The sequence below is a fragment of the Chaetura pelagica genome, unplaced genomic scaffold, assembly GCF_000747805.2.
Source record: "Chaetura pelagica isolate M959 unplaced genomic scaffold, ChaPel_1.0 scaffold37, whole genome shotgun sequence".
NCBI classification, from domain to species: Eukaryota; Metazoa; Chordata; class Aves; order Apodiformes; family Apodidae; genus Chaetura; species Chaetura pelagica.
The window spans coordinates 1,097,053-1,117,453 of record NW_009954567.1 but is presented as its reverse complement, the minus strand read 5'-3'; the positions used below and the strand labels follow the sequence as shown (position 1 = coordinate 1,117,453).

Sequence of the window (20,401 nt, the reverse complement as noted above, 5' to 3'; positions counted from 1 at the left end):
GCAGGATCGTAAGTATAAAGTAGTCATCTTGGAGCACATAAGCTGACTTTCTTGATTAAAAATAACGAGACCTTTGCTTTAATGTGGTCTACATTTTTAGCCAATGAGATAATTTGGTATGAGTTTGTTGTTACATTGGTTTAGTAGTATTCCTATGCTGATTTATTTGAAATTTCAAGTATGAAGCCAAGACTGACTTCAGTTGAATATTTCATGTGATCTGCTAGTTACTGTTTTCCACATCTTTTTTCCTGGATATTTCTTTTAAAACGTCTTCAGAGTTTCTGCGTTGTTTGAAAATAATGCATTGTAGATGAGTTAGTCCAGCTATTTCATTGAAGTTTTTACACAGTAGCAATTCAGTGATCATTAATACACTGATGCAAAGGTGCCCAACCGAAGCTAATGTTCATTTCCCATTGCAGGTCCTTCAAAAGGACCAACTGTTCAGACAAAAAAGGTAGGAAAAGCTGAAGCTGTTTTGACATGGAACCATCTCACAGTGGATGAACAAAATGGATTTATCAGAAGTTACACCATATTTTACAAAACTGTTGATGGAAATGAAACAGGTAACAGAAGCAGAGGAGTGCTTTGTGGTATTCCATCTGCCTCCTTCCTAATACATGTTCCTGAAAAACAAAATACAGAATTGAGTGTGGCAGACAGTCTGTTCTGATGGCATAAGGCTGATGTCTGAGACATAGCTGTCCTCCATACCAAACAGAAAACTCTAATAAAGAATTAAGAACATTCAGTCTATGTATAGAAGGGTACTGGTTTTAGTTTCTGAAAGCTGATTTTGCAGGCATTTTGCTCCGATCTTTCTGTCTAAATACAGGGTGAGATGGTGGTATAGCAAAACGAATCAAGACCATGCAAAGTGTAAAGGAGTTGACTGCATTTATCAATGGTAAAGCCTTAAAAAAAAGGGTGGTAGAATTTTTAATCCTCCTGGAGCTCTAGACAAGTATATTACTGATATAAAATATCTTGCTCAAAGTACATTTTAGTTGTCAGTAGTGTATATGACCATCAGGCATAACATGGGAAGTTAGCACTATTGAAATGTTTTATTCATCTAGATTTGTTTAAATTGGAAGGGCCAATTACTTATGCATACCATAGTTGTTATTTCTAGTTAACCATGTTTTTCCAGTTAGTAACAAGCTGTTTCTAGTTAGCCATTCTGCTTATTATAGACCTTTAAGCCTCAACTTTACTACTAGTTTACTTTGTAGCTACATTCTGAGGGAAAAAAAAAACCACAGGACATGAACATGTAGACTGCCATCAATCAAGAGACTAAATTGAAACATGCATTAATCAGTGTTTCTTGTACAACTTCGTAGTTTTTCTGTGTCTGTTGCATTTTCCATACAGCCATGTGTGCCACTAAAACTATCTTGTACATCTGAAGACATGATGTTCTAATGCTACTGTGTATGTGGAGAAAACTGGTATAATTTTTTTCCTCTCTTTAGCTGTGACGGTGGATCCTTCCAAGACAGAGTACACCCTATCTTCTCTAGCCAGTGACACACTCTATACTGTGCGGATGATGGCATCCACAGATGAAGGAGGCAGGAGTGGCCCTGATTTTACCTTTACTACACAAAAATTTGGTAAGAAAGAGTGGGACAACTAGTAGAAGTAGGAAGTAATGTTGCAGCAGTTTAGCAAGGATCTGTGCAATACATGATAGGAAAAGAATGTTATTTTATTTAAAGAAAAAATGTTTCAGTTGCAGCCATATTTACAGGGTGCATGATATCCAGATAGCCTATCCAGTACTTAATGGCAAATAGTTAGGATTTCTTCTGATTGTACAGAGGACAAGCTATCCACTGCAGGTCTCCTGGATTGCTCTTTTATGTTGGCAAACATGCTGATTTTAGATGTGTTTTGTGTATACTTCAGGTTATAGTATACTTTTGCCCCAACTTTGTGTGAGTCATTAGGATTTTCTCAGTGCCTTTGTCTTCCCTCCTGGTGTCTGATGGCTCCTACCCTGGTTTTACAGAGTCCAGAGTCTTTGTTTTAATCTGAAGGTTGGTTGGCCTTGAGAAGCTACAGAGCTGTGCTTTCTCTGATTTTCTCGTCTAGGTCACCATAGGCCATTCTTACAGCCCTTCTTCAGGTTCCACATTCTCATTCTTATCACTATTAAAGTTTTCTACAGTTCTCTACAGAGACTCATTTTGAAGAGTTAAATTCATTATATTTTCAGGTTTAGAGCCAGAGCAGCAACATACAACTGAACTGCTTTGTGGAAAGCACTTATTTGGATTTAGGAGCTTTTTTTGTTGTTGTGGGCTGGGTTGTTTGTTTTATGTATAGTGTTGCTCTTGCCTAAGTGTTCTGTAAGGTTTATGGAAGAATGTGTGTAACATGGGAAGGAATGCATAGCAGTAATGCAAGCTTATGTGTTTGCAGGCAGAGGAATTTTATGTGTACAGAATGAACTGGTGGGTGATTAGTGACATTACTGACTCAACTGTGGTGTTGTTACAGCAGACACATCTCTACCACAGATGAATTCACATAGATTTACATATTGTCATGTCTACCCAAAGTGTGAAATTACTTGCTCAGTCAGTGTTAGAGCTTGAAGAGCAGCCTGCATTTTTTTGTTGATGCCGGGCATTTAATTGTTGGGACAGAGCTTTTCATGTTGTCACCCACAGGCTCTTTTCATATGATTAAAAGCTTCTTATGAAGGTGAAGCTTAAGACTGAGCTCTGTGGGTCTATTGAGTTTCAGATTCTCCCTGTCCCTTTGGGAATGCATGCTGCTGAGTTCCTTAAATGTCAAACTGGGCTATAGCTGCTTCTCTTTTTCAGGGAAAGGAGAAATTGAAGCCATAGTTGTACCTGTGTGTCTAGTGGAGTTTTGTTTTGCTTCAATAAACGGGACTTGTAAGTATAAATTACATCTTTCTCTTATGCTTCTGATATTTCCGGGCATAATAGAAAGATGGCAATCATTCAATACAAAAAGTAAATATTCTGCAGTTAGATGAGAAAAAGAAGGTAAAATACACATTGATCAGTGATAAACATTTCTGTGTTTTCCTTGAGAAATCAGGACCTCTTCTGATACTAATATTTTACTGTTAGCACACAAACTAAATGTTCCATGGCTTAAGCCTGGGAGGAAATTCCCCCTTTTATTGCTAGAGTTGATCAGGATTAGGTTTTGATCAGAATGTGCTGTCTGTGTTATTTTCTTAGTAATCATTTGAGAGTAGAATGATGATCCCTAGTTTGTGAAGCACAGAAGATCTGTTTACTGACTATTTGAGCTATTCAAGCTTTACAACCCCAAAAAATTAAGCAGACGTCTTATTTATCTGCCTTATTTATAACCTCAGTCAAGCTCTGTGCCTGTTTTCTACCTGCTAGGAAACATCCTGCCACCTCTTTTTCCCTCTGCCCCAGAGCTCTTGTCTCTGGTTTTAGCTGAGAGCTTATTGCTGAAGTGTTCTTTCTGAAAATGGGCAGCACCTGTTCTGTGTCCCTAGTAAACTAGCTTTTTCTAATTAAAGACAGCATTTAGTGCCCTTTTCCTTCTGACCTCACTGCTGCACTTTGTTAATGGATGTCAGGTGAAAAGTCCATATTGAAATGCTCTTCAGAGTTCTCTTGCAGAGGAACTGTTGTTGGAGCCTGTTCATAATGCACCGGAAGTTTCCAAGTTACTTTGGTTGGGGATGGTTTATATACAGAAATGTCTCTTGCTAAGAAACAGTTATTACCTTCTTAAACTTCCTTAGTCTTTTATAACTCTGAACTCTCTTAAGTTTTTATTGAAATATTTTCACTTTATTTTCACTTGTAAAGTTGGCTTGGCTTTTGACAGCTGTGTTATTCATGGTTGTCTTAAAGAAGCAACAGTGTATTTTTATAATTACATGCATCATTACAGCTTACCTAAAGAATTGCTCTGTAGATTATAGAGTGCTATAAATTTGAAAATTCCTCATTAATCATTGCCATTGGTTGGTTTACCTTATGTTGGATGGCTTCATCTAATGTTTGGAGGAGTTACAAGTGCAGTGCTATGTTTTGCTAAGTAGTACAGCTTCCTACAAAGGTGTAAAAAAGTTTAGGAAGCATCCCTTTTTGGAAATAAATATTCTTGCAAAATTGCTGTGTAAGGGAGCAGAGTCCTGGATTATGCAGTACTTGCAGTCAACATAGGAATTTGGGGAGTGCATTTTGAAATTTTATTCTGGTTTTAATCCTTTACAGAATTAAAAAGCATATCTGGCCTATTGTCCCTGATCCATCCAAGAGTAACATTGCACAGTGGTCTCCTCAAGTTCCAGCTAAGGTAATACTCATCTTTCTGTATCCTGTAGCTTTCTTGTCCACACAGTTTCAGGTAAAGTAACCAGTGGGAGTCTTCTGTGTCTTTGCACACACATGCAAGATAGAGAAGTGGGCCCAAGTGAACCTCATGAGGTTCAACAAGGCCAAGTGCAGAGTCCTGAACCTGGGCCCAGGTAACCTAAGATACGAATACAGGCTGACGAAGGTCACAGTTGAGAGCAGCCCTGTGGAAAAGGACCTGGGGGTACTAGTGGATCAAAAGCTGGACATGAGCCACCAATGTGCAGTTGCGACCCAGAAGGCCAACTCCATCCTGGGCTGTATCAAAAGAAGTGTGGCCAGCAGATCAAGAGAGGTGATTCTGCCCTGGTGAGACCTCACCTAGAACACTGCATCCAGCTCTGGTGCTCCCAGCACAAGAAAGATGTGGACCTGTTGGAAAGTGTCCAGAGAAGGGCCACAAAAATGATCTGAGGGATGGAGCACCTCTCTTATGAGGACAGGCTGAGGGACTTGACGTTGTTCAGTCTGCAAAAGAGAAGGCTTCAGGGAGACCTCACAGTGGCTTTCCAGTACCTGAAGTGGGCCTACAGGAAAGCTGGGGAGGGTCTTTTTACAGGGGCTTTTAGTGAGAGGACAAGGGGTAATGGTTTTTAAGTTGAAAGAGGGGGAATTTAGGTTAGAGATCAGGTGGAGATTCTTCAGTGCAAGGGTGGTGAGACACTGGAACAGGCTGCCCAGGGATGTTGAGGGGGCTCCATCCCTGGAGGTGTTCAGGGGCAGGTTGGATGGGGTTCTGAGCAGCCTGTTCTAGTGGGAGGTGTCCCTGCCCATGCAGGGGAGTTGGCGCTCAGTGATCTTCAAGGTCCCTTCCAACTCCATACATTCTGTGATTCTTTGATTCTGTATTTCGAGGGAAAAACCCTGGATGTCAGGTTTCATGACATTGTGATACAATATGTTTAGAAGACTTCATTGCATCAAGAGATTCAGCATTAGAAATACAGGGCCCCTAACACAACTTCATAGTGTAGAGCAGGCTTTAATAATGCAAATTATATTCAGTTTACTAGTTGGAGGGGTTAAGTCCTAATTATTTTACCTAATCATAGGATGTCAGGATTAAGTAAACAGAATTCATTATTCCCATTCTTAAAACCCTTCAGTGACTGGTTTGTACAGTAAACTCATGAATGAGAGATAAAGCTCAAAGAGTTCCTCACAGATGAGGAGAGGGCAGCAAAATTTATGCCCCATGTGGTGTAAAGGACATCAAATTCTGTTCAGTTAACTGTGGCTAACTTACGTAAAGAGGTGCTGTGATGTTCGGAAATACTTCCGTTACTGGAAGTAATGTATCTATGTCCTTAATATAGAATGTTCTTGTGCTGCACAGCAATTGTTTCTATGTTTACAGCTCTAAAAATAATTAAAATAGGGCAAAGTTGCCACACCCATTATGGATTTAGAATAGCTGCATGATTTTGAGATATTGTATTGGAAACAAAGCTACATCTTTCTTTTTTGTATCAGATACTTTGGAGATAATGTCAGACTTAATAAGGAGAAAAGAAACTTGAAACAATTACAGAGTAAAAATTCAGATATTTATTGGCATTTTTTATTTTTAAAATAACCTTCTTCTTAGGCAACATCCATCTGTTTCTTTCAGCATAACTTAAGTTCCAAAGATCAGATGTACCCAGAAGGAAGCTTTACAGATGTAAGCGTTGTAGAAATAGAAGCTGATGACAAGAAGTCTTTTTCAGAACAAGATCTAAAACCATTTGACTTGCTTAAAAAGGAAAAAAGTACTTCAGAAGGTCACAGCAGTGGTATTGGAGGATCCTCATGCATGTCTTCTCCTAGGCAAAGCGTCTCTGACAGCGATGAAGGTGAAACTATGCAAAACACTTCGAGCACTGTACAGTATTCAACTGTAGTGCTTAATGGCTACAGAGACCAAACACCTGTACAAGTCTTTTCAAGGTCTGAGTCGACTCAGCCACTGCTAGATTCAGAAGAGAGATCAGAGGATCATGCTGGAGGAAGTGACAGTACAACACAGAGGCAGCAGTATTTCAGACAAAATGGTGGTCAGGATGAAACCAACATAGACAGGCTATGCTTTGAAAGAACAAAGCAAATTCCTTCTGCTGATGAGGGGGATCTTGTTGGATTTGCACAACTGCAGATCTCGGGTCAGAGTTCACAGCTGTTGGGCCTTGGGCTGGAAGGAAATACCCAGGAAGATGCTCTGTCAGATGTTTTACAGGGAAGTACTGAAGGACAAGCTGTGAGACCTGGAACAGGAGAAGGAAATCCACTGGCAATTGATGAAATGCCAAAAAGTTACCTCCCACAGACTGTGAGACAGGGGGGCTATATGCCTCAGTAAGAGAGGAGACTGGCTCTGTTTAGGCCTTCATTAGTGCCTGTTCACACTTTCTCCTGTGTTTCTGATAAATTAAGCTAGGTATTTTTATCTGAATGCAGATTGAAATACTGAAGTTAAGTGAAGAGTAATTTGATAAAGTACAATAAGGACTGTGTTTTTGTGGAAAATTTGCAATCCAGACCCTCTTTAGACTTACTTTTATGCACTACATAAAATCTTATGTCTGGGTAGCTGAACAAGCCTTTGTGCTACCCTGTTTTTTTTGGTGTCTTGTCATATCAAATTTACACATGATTGAAAATGGCAAGTTTCAATTAATCACATCAGCTGATAGACCTCCTAGAAGAAATACTTCAATTTGTGACAGTGTACAAGCCTAAAAAGTTGGCTGTAATTGCTTGGAGCATCTCTGTGCAAAAGTAAGACTGAAGCTTAGTATTCTAACGTGGAAGAATACTTGCATCGTGTACTTTTCAATAGTTTCATAAACTTCCTGAATTTTGGCTTGGCCCAGTGTCCCTGTTTTCAACTTACCAGACATGGAAATCATGTTCATCCCCTTTTAAAAATTACAAAAATTAAATAGAACTTGCTGTGGTGTGCAAATAAGAGGGCACCATGATTGCTTGACTCTGAATGCTACTATAGTAATTGATACTCTGCCTACATTTAGATATGCATGCACATTAACTATATCATGATTAGGCCTAAAAATGTGCCTTTCAACTTGATGCACAGCACATTCAACAATTTAAAAGATCCAAATGATAACAAAGATTAACACTTATTTAAAGGTTTTGTACCCAAATCACTGTCTGGTTATACCATACCTCTCTGGTCATATAAATTGCCTTTGTTTAATATGTGCACCTTTGCTGTATAGAGACAGAGAGAGGCAAGTAAGGAGCTCTGAAGTTTTTAACATTTTTCTAACTGCTCTGGAGAAAAGGGAATGCAACCTCCTTCCTGATTGTCTACAAGCATTAGCGTGCTATAACCTGACTGCTACTGCTGCAGGACCTCCTTGAAGCTGAAAGCAGCAAAAACCAAAGCATTGAAGTCACTGAAGCTCTAAGAAGAAAAAAGCAAAGCTTATACCCTGAATTTGAACATTACTGGTGGTATGTATCTATTAACAGTCATGAGCCACAAATAACACTTATAAAGTTGTTAAAATTCGTTATTTTACTCTTATATCTCACTTCTTCACTTTTACAGTTTGCATTTTGTTGAAGAAGATAAGTATCTTGGAGACTTTCTCTGCCAGGGTTTATAGAAAAATGAAATTACATTAAAATAAACCCATTCTCCAATAATAACTAGAAATTTTATGGCACTCTTGTAGATTTGTTTTAACCTTAACTTAGTCTAGTTAGCTTTCTAATCCAACACTAATGAAACCTTAATTCAAGACACTAAATGCTATGCTGTGAGAATAAAACAAGGGTTTTGCTTCTCCTTCAGCAGAAGAACTATATATTTAAGACCATCTGAAACCTTTTGTGCTGTGACCTCTGATGCTGCTATTCTGCAAAGCACTTGCTTTGGAAAGGCAGATTTCAGTATCATTTCAACTTCCCTTGTCCTTGTCTGCTGGCTTGCATGAAAGGACAGGTATAAAATATAGACGTACACATGTCTCTTCTGCATTTGTTACAAAGAAATTCAATGCTAGAATATGTTTGTAAGATTATCTCTTGAAGTTTGGACTATTTAAAACTGATAAAGAATGCAGAATATTTAATAACATTTCAGTATTCCACAGTCCCTTTTTCCCAACAGTGTTTTTTGTATTTGAGCACTTTTTTAAACTAAAAGGGCATGTTGCAGCTTACCATAACTACTCCTTTCTCCAATCCAGTCCCCTTCCTTTTCTCCTCACTCCACCTCAGCACCTTCAAGTTCCCTCCCAGAGGGCAACGGCATAATGAGAACTATTCTGTCACAAGACAGCAGAGACTGTCTTTTGGTATTTCAGAGGTTGACGGAACATTCCTTTGTCAGAACACATTCCTCTTGGAAAATAATAGCAGTTACTTTACTTGGGGATGGGATGCCTTCTCTCTGCAGACCTCATACTGATGAGAAACTGCAAGGAAAAGGGAAAGTCTCGCACTGAACAGTGTGCATGCTTATTAGAACTGCTCTGCATTTAATCCACCTCCTGCTCATCTCTGAAATACTCTGTGGGCCACAACCTGGCTACTTAGTCTGAACATTGCTTCAAAGGCCTGGATGTTTTAAAAATAATGATTTTTTTTTTATTATTTTTTTTTATGATCCAGTGATACTAACTTTTGATAGCATGTGTCTTATTTGAGGGACAACTTCAGTTATTCCAGAAGTTGTTCTTTGCCTTTCTGTTGTGTAAAGGAAAGTAATATTGTTCTCAGTTGCTGTTAATCATGAACCATTTCCAACATTAAACAAACAGCATCAAGAGATTCTCATTTTAGAGGTTTGTGCTAACAACAGTTCTGGTCTGTCACTTCTGGCATCTTTCTTTGTTATTTTTTGTGCTAGTGGTAGTAAACTCAGAAAGTTGTTCAGGAGTGTATCCTAGAGAGAATTCCATCTGTCTGCCAGAGTTATGTTCTATCTTTCAGGCTTGGGCATTTATCTAGGGCTACAATACTAAAGACTAAGCAGGAGAAACTTGTGGGTGAACTGCTTGTAGAAGCCACATTACATATAACTAACAGGTTTAAAGGTTGTTCATAAACCTATGTGCCAAATATTAAATCAATGCAGTGTTCAGGGTTTAACTTGATTTTGTACTTTAAATCATAACAATCTGATTGTATCAAACAGCTGCATACAGGTTTTTAGAGTGTGTGTCATGTAATTACAGCAATCCACTGAAATTCTCTGAACTTGGCCCTAATGTAGTAACTAAAGAAAAAGCTTCCCCCTGCCCCCAATAACTATGGTGCACTTTACAAAATAAAGGCATTATTATAATAAAACCATACTTCACTACTGACACTTTCATGTCCATCTTGATTTCCTGGACTGGAATTTTTCAGGTAGGGGTGGGAGAACAGTTGTAAAGACCCTTTTACTTTGGTGGCAGGGAAAGGGGAAATATAAATGATTATGCAGGTATTAGCATGTTTAGCATGCAGGTATTAGCATGTTTGAAACATCTCTTCAGTGCAGGGTGACTAACTGCTCTTCTGTTTACAAGAAAAGTGAATATATAGTTCTGTTGTGGTGGTTCTGTCAGAACAGGAGGTTGTTGGAGTTGTTTATGGGGTGTGATGGATCGCTTTCCAGGCCAGTTAGTCTAGGAATATCCTCTCCCACTGTAGTGAAAGTCTTGGGATTATGTTTCATATGCCGTACTGTAGTAAACTAAACTGCCTGTTAAGCCTTAACATGGCAGCACAAAGCACAGCAGAGCAAGATTTTTTCTAAACTTCATTTGGCATGTCTGTGACTATCCTGTGCCTATTGTGCTACAGCAGCCTAGCAAAACGCTAATTGTAAGGACTGTAAAAAGCTTTGGCCCTTGGAGGAGGAGGGAGCTTGCAGGTAAGGGCTGAGTCCCATTCCTGGGCAGTAGAGAAGTCCCATGGCATGGGGTGGCATTTGCAGCTTCCACTTTGACTGTAAATCATGAGCACCATCAGATGGTGCCCAGTATGTGGCATTAGACCAGTGTGTGCTCACCTGACTTCAGTAATTGAACTTGTTTCAGTGCCAGGTCTTGAACACTGAACAGCCACATCTGTGTGTGCTTCTACAGTGCTGACTTCACAGTGGGATCTGAAACTCCAAAGACTCTCCAATTACTAGTAGTCACCCCAACTCCAGGGCATACACATATTCAGTTGTCTTTTATTAAATGGGACTAAATATACTTTATTTTTAAATATACTTCCTTTTCCTTGAGACAGTTGTTGTAATTGAGATTAACTGTTACTTCAATATGTTCCTTTAACTATGTTAAAAAATTCTCCTGACTGATGGATTGTAAAAATTCATTAATCCCCTGTAACCTCGTATCTAGGATGGATTCCTATAGCCATTTCAAATTCTAAGAGTTGCTTATGTCATTTGGAAGCAGTCTATAAGAAAAAATACTTAGTCTTTTGTCATGCAAGAGCCATTTGGGAATTACAGCCAATACCACAGTCTTCAGCTTAGGTCTTGATCCAGAAAACTGCAGTGGAGGCATATGTGCAAAAGTTTGGAGAAGGGTAAAATTAAGTATCTTGTAGTGGATTCATAAATTCTTATTTCTTTAAAAGTGAAAGGATCAGTTTAAAAAAATTGAGCTAAAACACGTCTGTCTGCTTTCACTATTCTTTCCTTTGTATTACTTGTGCAATCTGAGCCATTTCAAAAACCTAAAGCAGTGCTGACTTTATGCACAAAGGTGCATTTTTAAGGCCACAAAATTTGCTATGAGCAAATGTAAAATCAATGACTAAGGACCAGATCTAACAACTGTCCATTTCCAAACCCCTCCTGATTTTAGTGCAGGGGAAGGGTGGGCAGTAAGTACCTTCCAGAATGCAGCCTTAGCCAATGTTTGTGTTTATCTGCAAAGACAACTTTGAAGGGGATATACGCAATAAAGTCATTGATACTCTGCAGAAGCACACTTCTGTAACAATAGATGAACAACATATATGGCACAACTGTCGGCAGACAGCTGGAAAGCTCCATGCCCTCCTGCTCAGACTGAGGCATCTTCTGCACCCTGCACTGGCTGTTCTCCTCCAGCGACTGCCGGCGCGGCAGACGAGCCTTCTCTGCGGTGTTGAAGCTGGTGACACCTGTTGCTTCTCTTCATACCGAAGCGCATTCGTCAGCAGATTCAATCAACTTGCTGTGGTTTTTTAACACACCAGTCTTGTTTACAGTGTCACATACAGCCTGGCACTTGGATACAGCGATGGATCGTCTAGTAACCAAGGGCTTTTATTTGGGGATAAAGAGTCTGTAGTCAAGGTTACTGGTCACTGAATGTTGCTGTGCAGATACATGCATCTGGGTAAGCAGAGGCATGGAACACAGGAACAGACATACGGACAAGGAAAGTGCCTTGATGCTGGATCATATGGCTAGTGAATGTAAACATTAAGTCAGATTTTGTATGTACTTTAACTATGGCTTATTAAGCTACTGGTAATTAAGAGTGCCAGCTTTAAAGGGCTTGCATACTCCAGCCAGAGGTTAAACTTGTAATTGCTGCATAAGCTGTCTCTATATGGAAATGTGTTTTAATACCAGTATGCTATCTTCGTTCTTTTGCAAGTTGCATGTTTATTGTCATATAAACTCTACTTTCTAGAATTTACATCATGGTCGGTTTTGAATGCTTCTTCTTTGTTATCCAAATGAGTCTCTATGTTGCATTTGTCTAGTACCTAGTATACAAGAAGAAAACAAAAAGTCCCATACTTGCCTTGTGTGCTACAGTTGGTGTTTTGTAAGGCTGACCTAATTCTGACGTAAGAGAGGAATCTGGGTGCTACCTAATAGGCAAAAAATGAAGAGACATTCCCAGAGGGAGACAACCATGGTATACTAGGACAAAAGTCTACCTACTTGGGTGTACTGGGCAAGTCCAGAAGTGATGAATTCTCTTCAGTCCTCCCTTTGTCTTCATATAAATAGGTGTTGGCTGTGACTGACTGACCTTGGTGCCAAGACAGTCCATTGTCTCAGGGACCCAGGTTTGTTCCTGATGCTGGCCAGGGGTTTGTACATTCTGTGCTCCAGGATGTCACCTGTAATGGGGTGTCTGTGCCTGCCTCTGGCTATGGGCTCTGAAGATACAGTACTGGCACTCCCAGTAGGATTGTTTAGGTCTGTTTAAAATTAAGAATGCCCAAAAATCCAGTTCTAAGGAACACTGTGGGAGTGAAGAGCAGGGTATAATGCTGGCTGCTCACACACTCATTTCCAAGAAAGGAATCGGAGATCTGTGTCTGACATAGCTCTCAGTTTTACCTGGGGTGGTTCTTTTGTTTCTAATGGGTGGAGAACCCTTGCAGGCCTTCAGTGAACTTGTGTCTCAGTACAGAAGAAGCACAGGTGGATCTTCAGAGGACAGTCATATCTGCAAAAGGCTTCAAGGGTGGCAGCTAAGGAAAGCTCCTTCACTAAAGTTCTCAGATTCAGGTAGAACAGGTGGGTGGTGGGAGGTGGATAGGAGTGCTACATTAGGTGTCACCCGCAGCACAAAAAATTGTTTCAGTCAGTGCCGCAAAAAAGCCATTCCAGACATCATGCCAGTTAACATTTTCATATGCTAGATTAAGTGCAATTATAACACTAGACTCCTTTTCCAAACTGTTAGTTCACTGCACAGTAGTTGTCTTACCACCATTTTATGTAAGGCCCCTGAAGTTTCTAAAGAAGCATGGGGTTTTTTTGCATGTCCTTACCTGAGCTTGCAGCTGCTGAGCATCAGCACAATTGTGCGCCCATCCATCTGTATACACAAGTGCTCAGCCAGTCCTCTTAACTGCAGGCATAGCCCATTATCCTGAGCCCACAGTGTCATGCAACAGGTTCTGGACACCAAAATCCCAAATAAAGCTCCTCAGAAAATGCTCTCCAGGGCTGCATGTCCCTGGGGCACTCATTGCATCCAGGATGCAGCTGAGCAGCCAGCTGGCTGGCAAATGCTACCTGGAACCAGTGAGGGAGCACCCGGGTGCTGGGCTGTGGGCAGGAGGCCAGGGCATTATCTGCTACAGATCTGCTGCTCTCAGTGGTGCAGCATGGCTCCACTCCTGGCCTTCTAGTTGTGTTTCTGGGAGGTCTTGGCCCCAGCACCCCAGGGTCTATTCAGCCCACTGGGGCCATGATGAGAGACAGCAGCAGCATGTTGCCTTCAGCAGCTAGACAGGCTTACTGCTCCAGCCCCAGCTCTACCCACAGCCAAATTACTCCTGTATTTCTTTTCTGACAGATTAGCAAGTCCTCGTGGCTTCTCTCTTGCTTCTCCCTTTGCCAACAGAAGCTCTGCCTGTCATTTCATACTTCCATAAACTGCAATCCTGAGTGGGACGTTAAATCCAGTTCTTGGGCAGGCTCAGTGTCTGTGTGCTGCCAGGCAGGTCAATGTCCCCATGTCCTCAGAGGCACATTCCACACAATAGCTGATGCACATGAAGCTTGCCCAGAGTACTGGCTGTGTGTCCCTATGGGCTCACTAACATTCTGGGAATTGCTAACAGGAAGCGTGTTCTCACGCATTGCTATGGCCTGAGTCACGAACTGCACCATCCAGATAAGGAATCACCACTGACATTTGTTACCAGTAGACATGCCATGGCTTTGAGAACAAACACAAGTCTTCTAAAAACCCTTTCTGGACCAGCCCCATGCCAGCAAAACCCTTCCTGCTTGAAAGGATGCAGCTTTTTTCCCCTGTTCTGAGGACACTGATGATTTGAGAAAGAACATACTTGGCTGTGTGTGCACCAAAGAGCCATGGGGTGCAACCCCCTGTGCACACTGGCTCTCTCCACTACCACTGCCTGCAGCCGTGGACTTGGTTATGGACAAGGCGTCGTGAGCCTGTGCCAGGGGCTGCTGGCTGCCAGGTGCTTCTGCCAGGTCCCCCCCAGCGTGGAGGGGTTTGTGAATGAACCCAAGGGTCACATGTGGCGCTTCCTCGCACAGCGGAGCGGCCACTGCAGGACCGTGTCTTAGGGTGGAGGTTGGGATGCACCCTCACCACGCTCACAAACTGCTACTGAGACCAGTGTTTGCTTTACAAATTAACTGGTTTATTAAGGGTTAGTACAAACCAAGGGACCAAGGTTCAGGAGAAGCAGACTAGGTATGTATCAGGAAAATAATTCAAAGATACTATGGTCTTATTAAATGTGCACTCCGAGGGAGGGGTGTGGAATCGATGGAGTAAAAGGGTAGGAGTTGAGCCTACGGAGTGGGTACAGGTGCCCCCTTCGGCTCCTCTGGGCAGCAGTGCTGGGGTTCCAGGCAGCTGCTGGTGCTGCAGCAGGGTCTGTCCCCAGGCAGGCAGAGAGCCTGCAGAACTCACCCTATTTATAGATCAGAAATCACTGTTAGAATTAAGTACCACTGTCAAATTAGCCAGTTAGCACTGGCCAGGTACATGCTCTGTCAGAGGCATCTATTGTCCATTTTGCTGCCAGTTACCAGAACCCTTATGCTCTTTTCCTGCTGTGGACTTTTCTGGCAGAGCGAGAGGCCTGTTCTAGTCTGTCCTTGGCTGAATCAGCAAAAAGACACCAGTCTTGCTTTGCTGACTTGAAAGGCATTTTGTTCAGTCTTATGTGGGGGGAGAGAAGATGGACTGTTCCCCACACAAGGCGAGGGTGCTATCTTGATTCTAAAACATATTTCCCTAGATGGGTGTACTGTAGTAACCTTTAAAATACATTCCAACTTCTGTTTATCATGGATCACGTGAAGCTTACTCTGTGTTGAATAAGAGACACCTGAAGAAGCTCCCTCCTTGCCTCCCCATTTCTCTCTCCCAGATATTTGTCTAGACCAGCACTTGCCAACGGCCACAAGACAAAGCAGCTGCCTCCAGAACCTGCTCAGGGCTCTTTCAGCAAGTCTCTCTTATGCTCCATTTGCTGCATACATTTTCACTCATTTATTTCCTGGGTGTCTTCCTTCTTTAAGTGAAACTAGTAACACTCCTGTCTAAGTTAGAGAGCCTTTTTATTTTTACTTCTGCCATTTAGATAGATAGAATTAGAATACATAGGTACACATCTGTAAATGAAAGCAAATTTAATCTTTACCTAAGTATGAAAAATGAAGGAACTCATATCGGCCTTTAAAATTAGCCTGAACACAATGTAGGAAAAAGGCCAGGCTGTGAAAGTGAGTCATTTGAATGGGGAATAATTTAAATAAGAACATAAACACAGAAACACAAAAATAAACATACACTGCTAGAGCACAAACTCCTTTAAAGGCAGTGAAACTGAGACCCATCGACAAAAGCTGGAGTAAACAGAGTCACATGACATGCTTTTTAGTCCAGAGAGAAACTCAAGTTAGCTGGTCCTATCACTAAAGGTCAGTCCTTACAAGAGTAAACCCCAATGATGGGAGCAGAACAAGCACAAACTGGAGACAATGCATCTGGGATTTTATCTGAAGATGTAGCAACAAAAACCACTCACCTCAAAGCAAGCAGGGGCACATCAGGAATTTTCCCTGAATGCCTATGCTCGTATGTCGTATCAGAGGCAGCAGTGACAGCTCAATTCACTGAGAAGTGAGCAACCTTACTCCTATGCAAACTAAGATCAGGAACCTGGGCCATGTCTACAGACTACATACCTACTACTAAGTCCACGGATTGAGTAACTTTGCAACAAATTGTTCAGTAGTTTTGCATTGACAGTCAGACAAACTGGTGGCACAAGGAAATCACACACCCCTAGGAACACGGGGCTAGAGAACTGGAAATGTGCACAGGGAGGGTGATGAGAGATGGGGAGGAAAGGAAAGGATCACGTCTATTGAGATCAAGCATCTCCTCTCCTTTCACACCTCCCTGTATCAGGAGATGTGTACAGCTTAAATCCAATATTACCCTTTAGTTTATGTAGACAGTACGACAGCACTTACAAAGAACCAGCCTCATGTGCTTGAAGAAGGGTGAAAATTAGCCAAATCTAAACTCCTGTGTGTCCATTTTCACCCAAAATAATTCAACACTAACCTGCTTTCTTCCCTTTGCAGCTCAGCATGAAACCTTGTTAGGTTCATAAACTGCAGGTACCTTTCATCAGAAGTGCAAAAGCAATAAGCCCTTCTGAAAATGAAAACAAAAGAGAAATGCGGTCCCTGAGGGCTTATTCATGAGCCAACCTATCAAACTGTAAAAAATATTTTTAAAAATGCAGATGAAAGGAAATGCAAGGAGAGTGTTCAAAGGAGCCATAAACTCCATGGGAAAAAGCAGCTAGCAAAGGCAGCAAGCCATGAAGGCAGCTGGGTATCAGGGATACTGGGCAGCTAGTTAGGAAAATGCTTTACAAGAAAAGCAAAAACAGTCCCCCACTGTTTAATTCTTCCTTTGTTCAGAGGATTTTTAAACACATTTTCTAAGTAAATATCTCTGATGCTAGCATAAATTCCTACTCCTAAAAGAGGGGGGGGAAAAACCCACAACAAAACAATGACAACACCAAAAAACAGAAAGAGGAAGCAAAAACAAAGACCCCCCAGATCACAAAGAAACCAGCTAACTGCTGTTGGCATCGAGGAAAGTAACAGAAATGTAACCTAGACATCATGCCCAGACTTAGCAGACACTGAGTATGAGAAGAAGAAATTCAGAAGCAGACTTCTCATTTAGTATAATGAATAATAATAAGACATGTTTTGCATTCTCTTATAATTTGCCATAGTATTATTTTAGAAAGCCTTTCAAGCTCTTTTTTTTTTTTCAGAATAGGGCATTTGATTTAGTTCAGTGACGTTCTAAGTGGACATCCCAGAGGATTTGCTCTGATTATAATAATACGCTTATTGTTTCTGTCATCCTTGAATTCTTTTGCATAATCTTTCCATGATTATGAAGCATGTTACTTCTTTATCAAACTCTATCAGACAAACAGTTACAAAACAGTGAAGCTTCTGCAGAAGTTATGCTTGACTAGGTCAGGACTGCACTCTGACTCTGATAGCAATGACAGACCTACAGAATGTAAATATGGCTGTTTTTCTCAGAAATAAGTACTCACTTCAAAACTAGTTCTATCTAGTCAGACACTGAAAACTAGATAATACAAAGGTTGGCTCAGCAGGCTTTTAGCCATGATAAAGGACTTATAGCTCATCAGTGTGGGGCTAAGCAATGCCCAAGAACCTAAGACACTCTGAGAGGCTGAGAAAAATGCTGGTGGCAGACATTCAAACTTCAAAGTGTTGACCTCCTTACTCAGTAGGTGTTAAAACGGCATTTCTGAAATTGGAAACACCATATCATAAAGGAACAACAGGTTTTTTGACTGCCCACTTCAGGCTTACGTGGACTATTCTTTTACTGAGCACACGTAGGGCTGCAGCAACTCTCCCAGCATCCTCATCTGCAGCAAATGACCAGCAGGTCAACCCTCCTCCACATTCCAAAGCTCACCCGAACAACCCACATAACTCAGGACCATTAGAATGGACATTATTAAGCTATAGTTGGGGCAGCTCAGGGCAGCCTGTGTACTGACGTACTAATCTCTCAGACAAACTTAGAGAAGGAACTAAAGGTTTAAAAGCATTCCCCTTCCGATCTGGGGAGAGCATTTTCAACAAAAGCCTTGTATTTTAAGAGCTAGAGAAAGCAGAGCATAGGAATTTGCAGCATGAAATAGTCACTCTGTGCTTACTTTTCAAGTATCCTGTTCTAAATACTTAGGAGAACAAGTCTACTCCATATGTATACACACCTGTTTCTGCTCATGTTTTAATATTCTGTCATTTCACAGAAGAGTATGTTGCTAAAATATCTGTTTAATGGTTTGGATTCTCAACACGTTTATGTTCTGAGTTCAAAAGATCTAAATAAAAAAATAGTTTTAGTTAAACAGTGAGGTGGCAGTGAAATTATTTACTGTTGGAAAAAAGGGCAAACCAAATAATTGCAGGAAAGCCCAGGAAAAGAGCAGGTAATTAATCCAAGTTCACTAGAATAATCACATTTCTGTCAAATACTGAAAGCAGGATTTCTGCTAAGGAGGAAAACTGATGAAAACTAGAAGATATGAAGGATTAAAAAAACAGTGGTTTGCTTGATGAAGTGAAGAAATAGACTCCACAGCCCTGTGAAGCTATAAAGCAGGTATTCTTTATTGTGACGCTGGGCGCGCGGGGATCGCTCCTCCAAACACACACCAACGGACAAAGACAGTACGTATTTATTTACTTTCAAATATACATATGCAATACCTAACAAAGAAACAGGCAGGATTAAACAAATTAGTTCAAAAAATTCATTATAATATTTAAATTGTTTCCCAAAATCATTAGCATAAAATAACACATACACCCCCGCATGCACAGTGCCTCTCGGTGGCCGTGGGCAGGGGTCTCTTGGAAGAAGGCTCACAGTCTTTCTTGCTGTGCACTTTTCACCTTAGGCCATATACCCTACCACTCTGGCAGGTTGAATCCATCATTCTGGCATATTGACTGATGAAAGAGGCATGGATAGGCACGGACAGGCACAGCCTCATCTGGATCCTGTTTCATGGGCTCTCAGGCAAAACACATCCAATTCCTGCACAGTGTCTCTTGCAGTGCTAACCATCAAAGCAACACAGAAACACTAACCCTCTGTCATCACTGTGTAAAACTGTTAAGTAGGAATAGTAGCAGAACTGTTGAAATTACTACAAAGGTGATGTGAACCCATTGGCTGAGCAAGAACAGAAGCTGCAAGTCCATTGCACACACTCTGTGCTCTGGTTAGGACTCCATTGCATGCCAATGTTTACCTCTGCTACACGAGATACCAAACTTGGACTAGTGATGCAGCTCTCCCTTGTAACTTCTCACTCATAAGCAGAAGTTGAAACATCCATCTTGAGAAACCAGCAACCATCTCAAAAAGAGAGATCTAGTTATGAGTCTTTCAGAGACATTACCTGTAATGAAGTATCTTTTGTGGCAAGATAAGCATCAAATAGCAGCAGTTGGCTCAGACCTTCTGTCAGTCCATTTACTCCAGATGTTCAGCAGCAGCTGCATCATCTCCAGAAAAGCATGCATTGACCAAGTGAGTGCTAACTAGAGGATGAAAAAAGCTTCCTTTTCTTCACTGCATTAACCCCTAACATTCCTCTTCCCCCCCATCTGGGAAATTGTACAGGGCATGAGCAACACAGAAATATTATAGGTTATGTTGTATGGAAAATTTGCCTGTAATACGTTACTCATGTTGAAGAGTTTCCTCTTCGAAGAATTTCAAATTCTGGAGAGTTAAAGGTAAACTCAGTAACAAAAGGTTGAACATTTACTTTAGTTTAAAAGTCTGGTAAGTGAAAAACATGGCCTATTAATAGTTTGCAGGGCATAAGCCATAAGGTCAGAAAATAATTATTTGTATGATACAGGGAAGAATGACAACTGTGAAGATGCATCAGTATCTTATTGACATTATGCCAGAAGCTGATCTCTATTAACCTTGCAAAGACCCATACACCTGAGAGAATAATTTTCTGCATTTTTAGGAGTGATAGGAATGAGAGTTTTTCAGATGTGTGATTATGAAATCAAATGACATCTAGGAAAACCACCCTCTAGGAATAATGACACCAGGTGTTCTATAAAAAAATATACCATGTCACATTAAACCTGCCAATTCCACTTGACATTATAAAAGTGGAGTCACATTTCTAAATTAAGAAGAAAATCTAAAATGTCTAAATGGTGCATTTAGTATAACTTGATGAAAACTTTTCCACATGCTCTCAGGTTTGTTTATTTATTTTCATGGTTCACAGCATTATTTGGAAAGACAAACTGTGAAAAGTCAGAAAGTACAACTTTGAATGAAAACAAATTCCAAGAAGATACTTTTCCAAAGCACAGGCACAAGCCAACCCTAATTTCTAAGAGGTACTAAGCCCACTTGCTGCATTACACTTTTTCAGGGAAAATAATGTGCAAGGAAATCAGAAATGAGGAGAAAAAA

General features: G+C 40.9%; 1 protein-coding gene across 1 annotated transcript in view; it reads left to right on the top strand.

The window, feature by feature from the left end:
• The window catches only part of IL6ST (interleukin 6 signal transducer), a 24,185-nt gene extending 17,046 nt beyond the window's left edge, over positions 1 to 7,139 (top strand). The window contains 6 exon segments of the mRNA XM_010005343.1: positions 426 to 572; positions 1,485 to 1,625; positions 2,844 to 2,882; positions 2,885 to 2,918; positions 4,254 to 4,335; positions 6,007 to 7,139. Coding sequence (XP_010003645.1) covers positions 426 to 572; positions 1,485 to 1,625; positions 2,844 to 2,882; positions 2,885 to 2,918; positions 4,254 to 4,335; positions 6,007 to 6,732 — 1,169 coding nt within the window. The 3' untranslated portion in view covers positions 6,733 to 7,139.
• Positions 7,140 to 20,401: the final 13,262 nt, after the last annotated feature.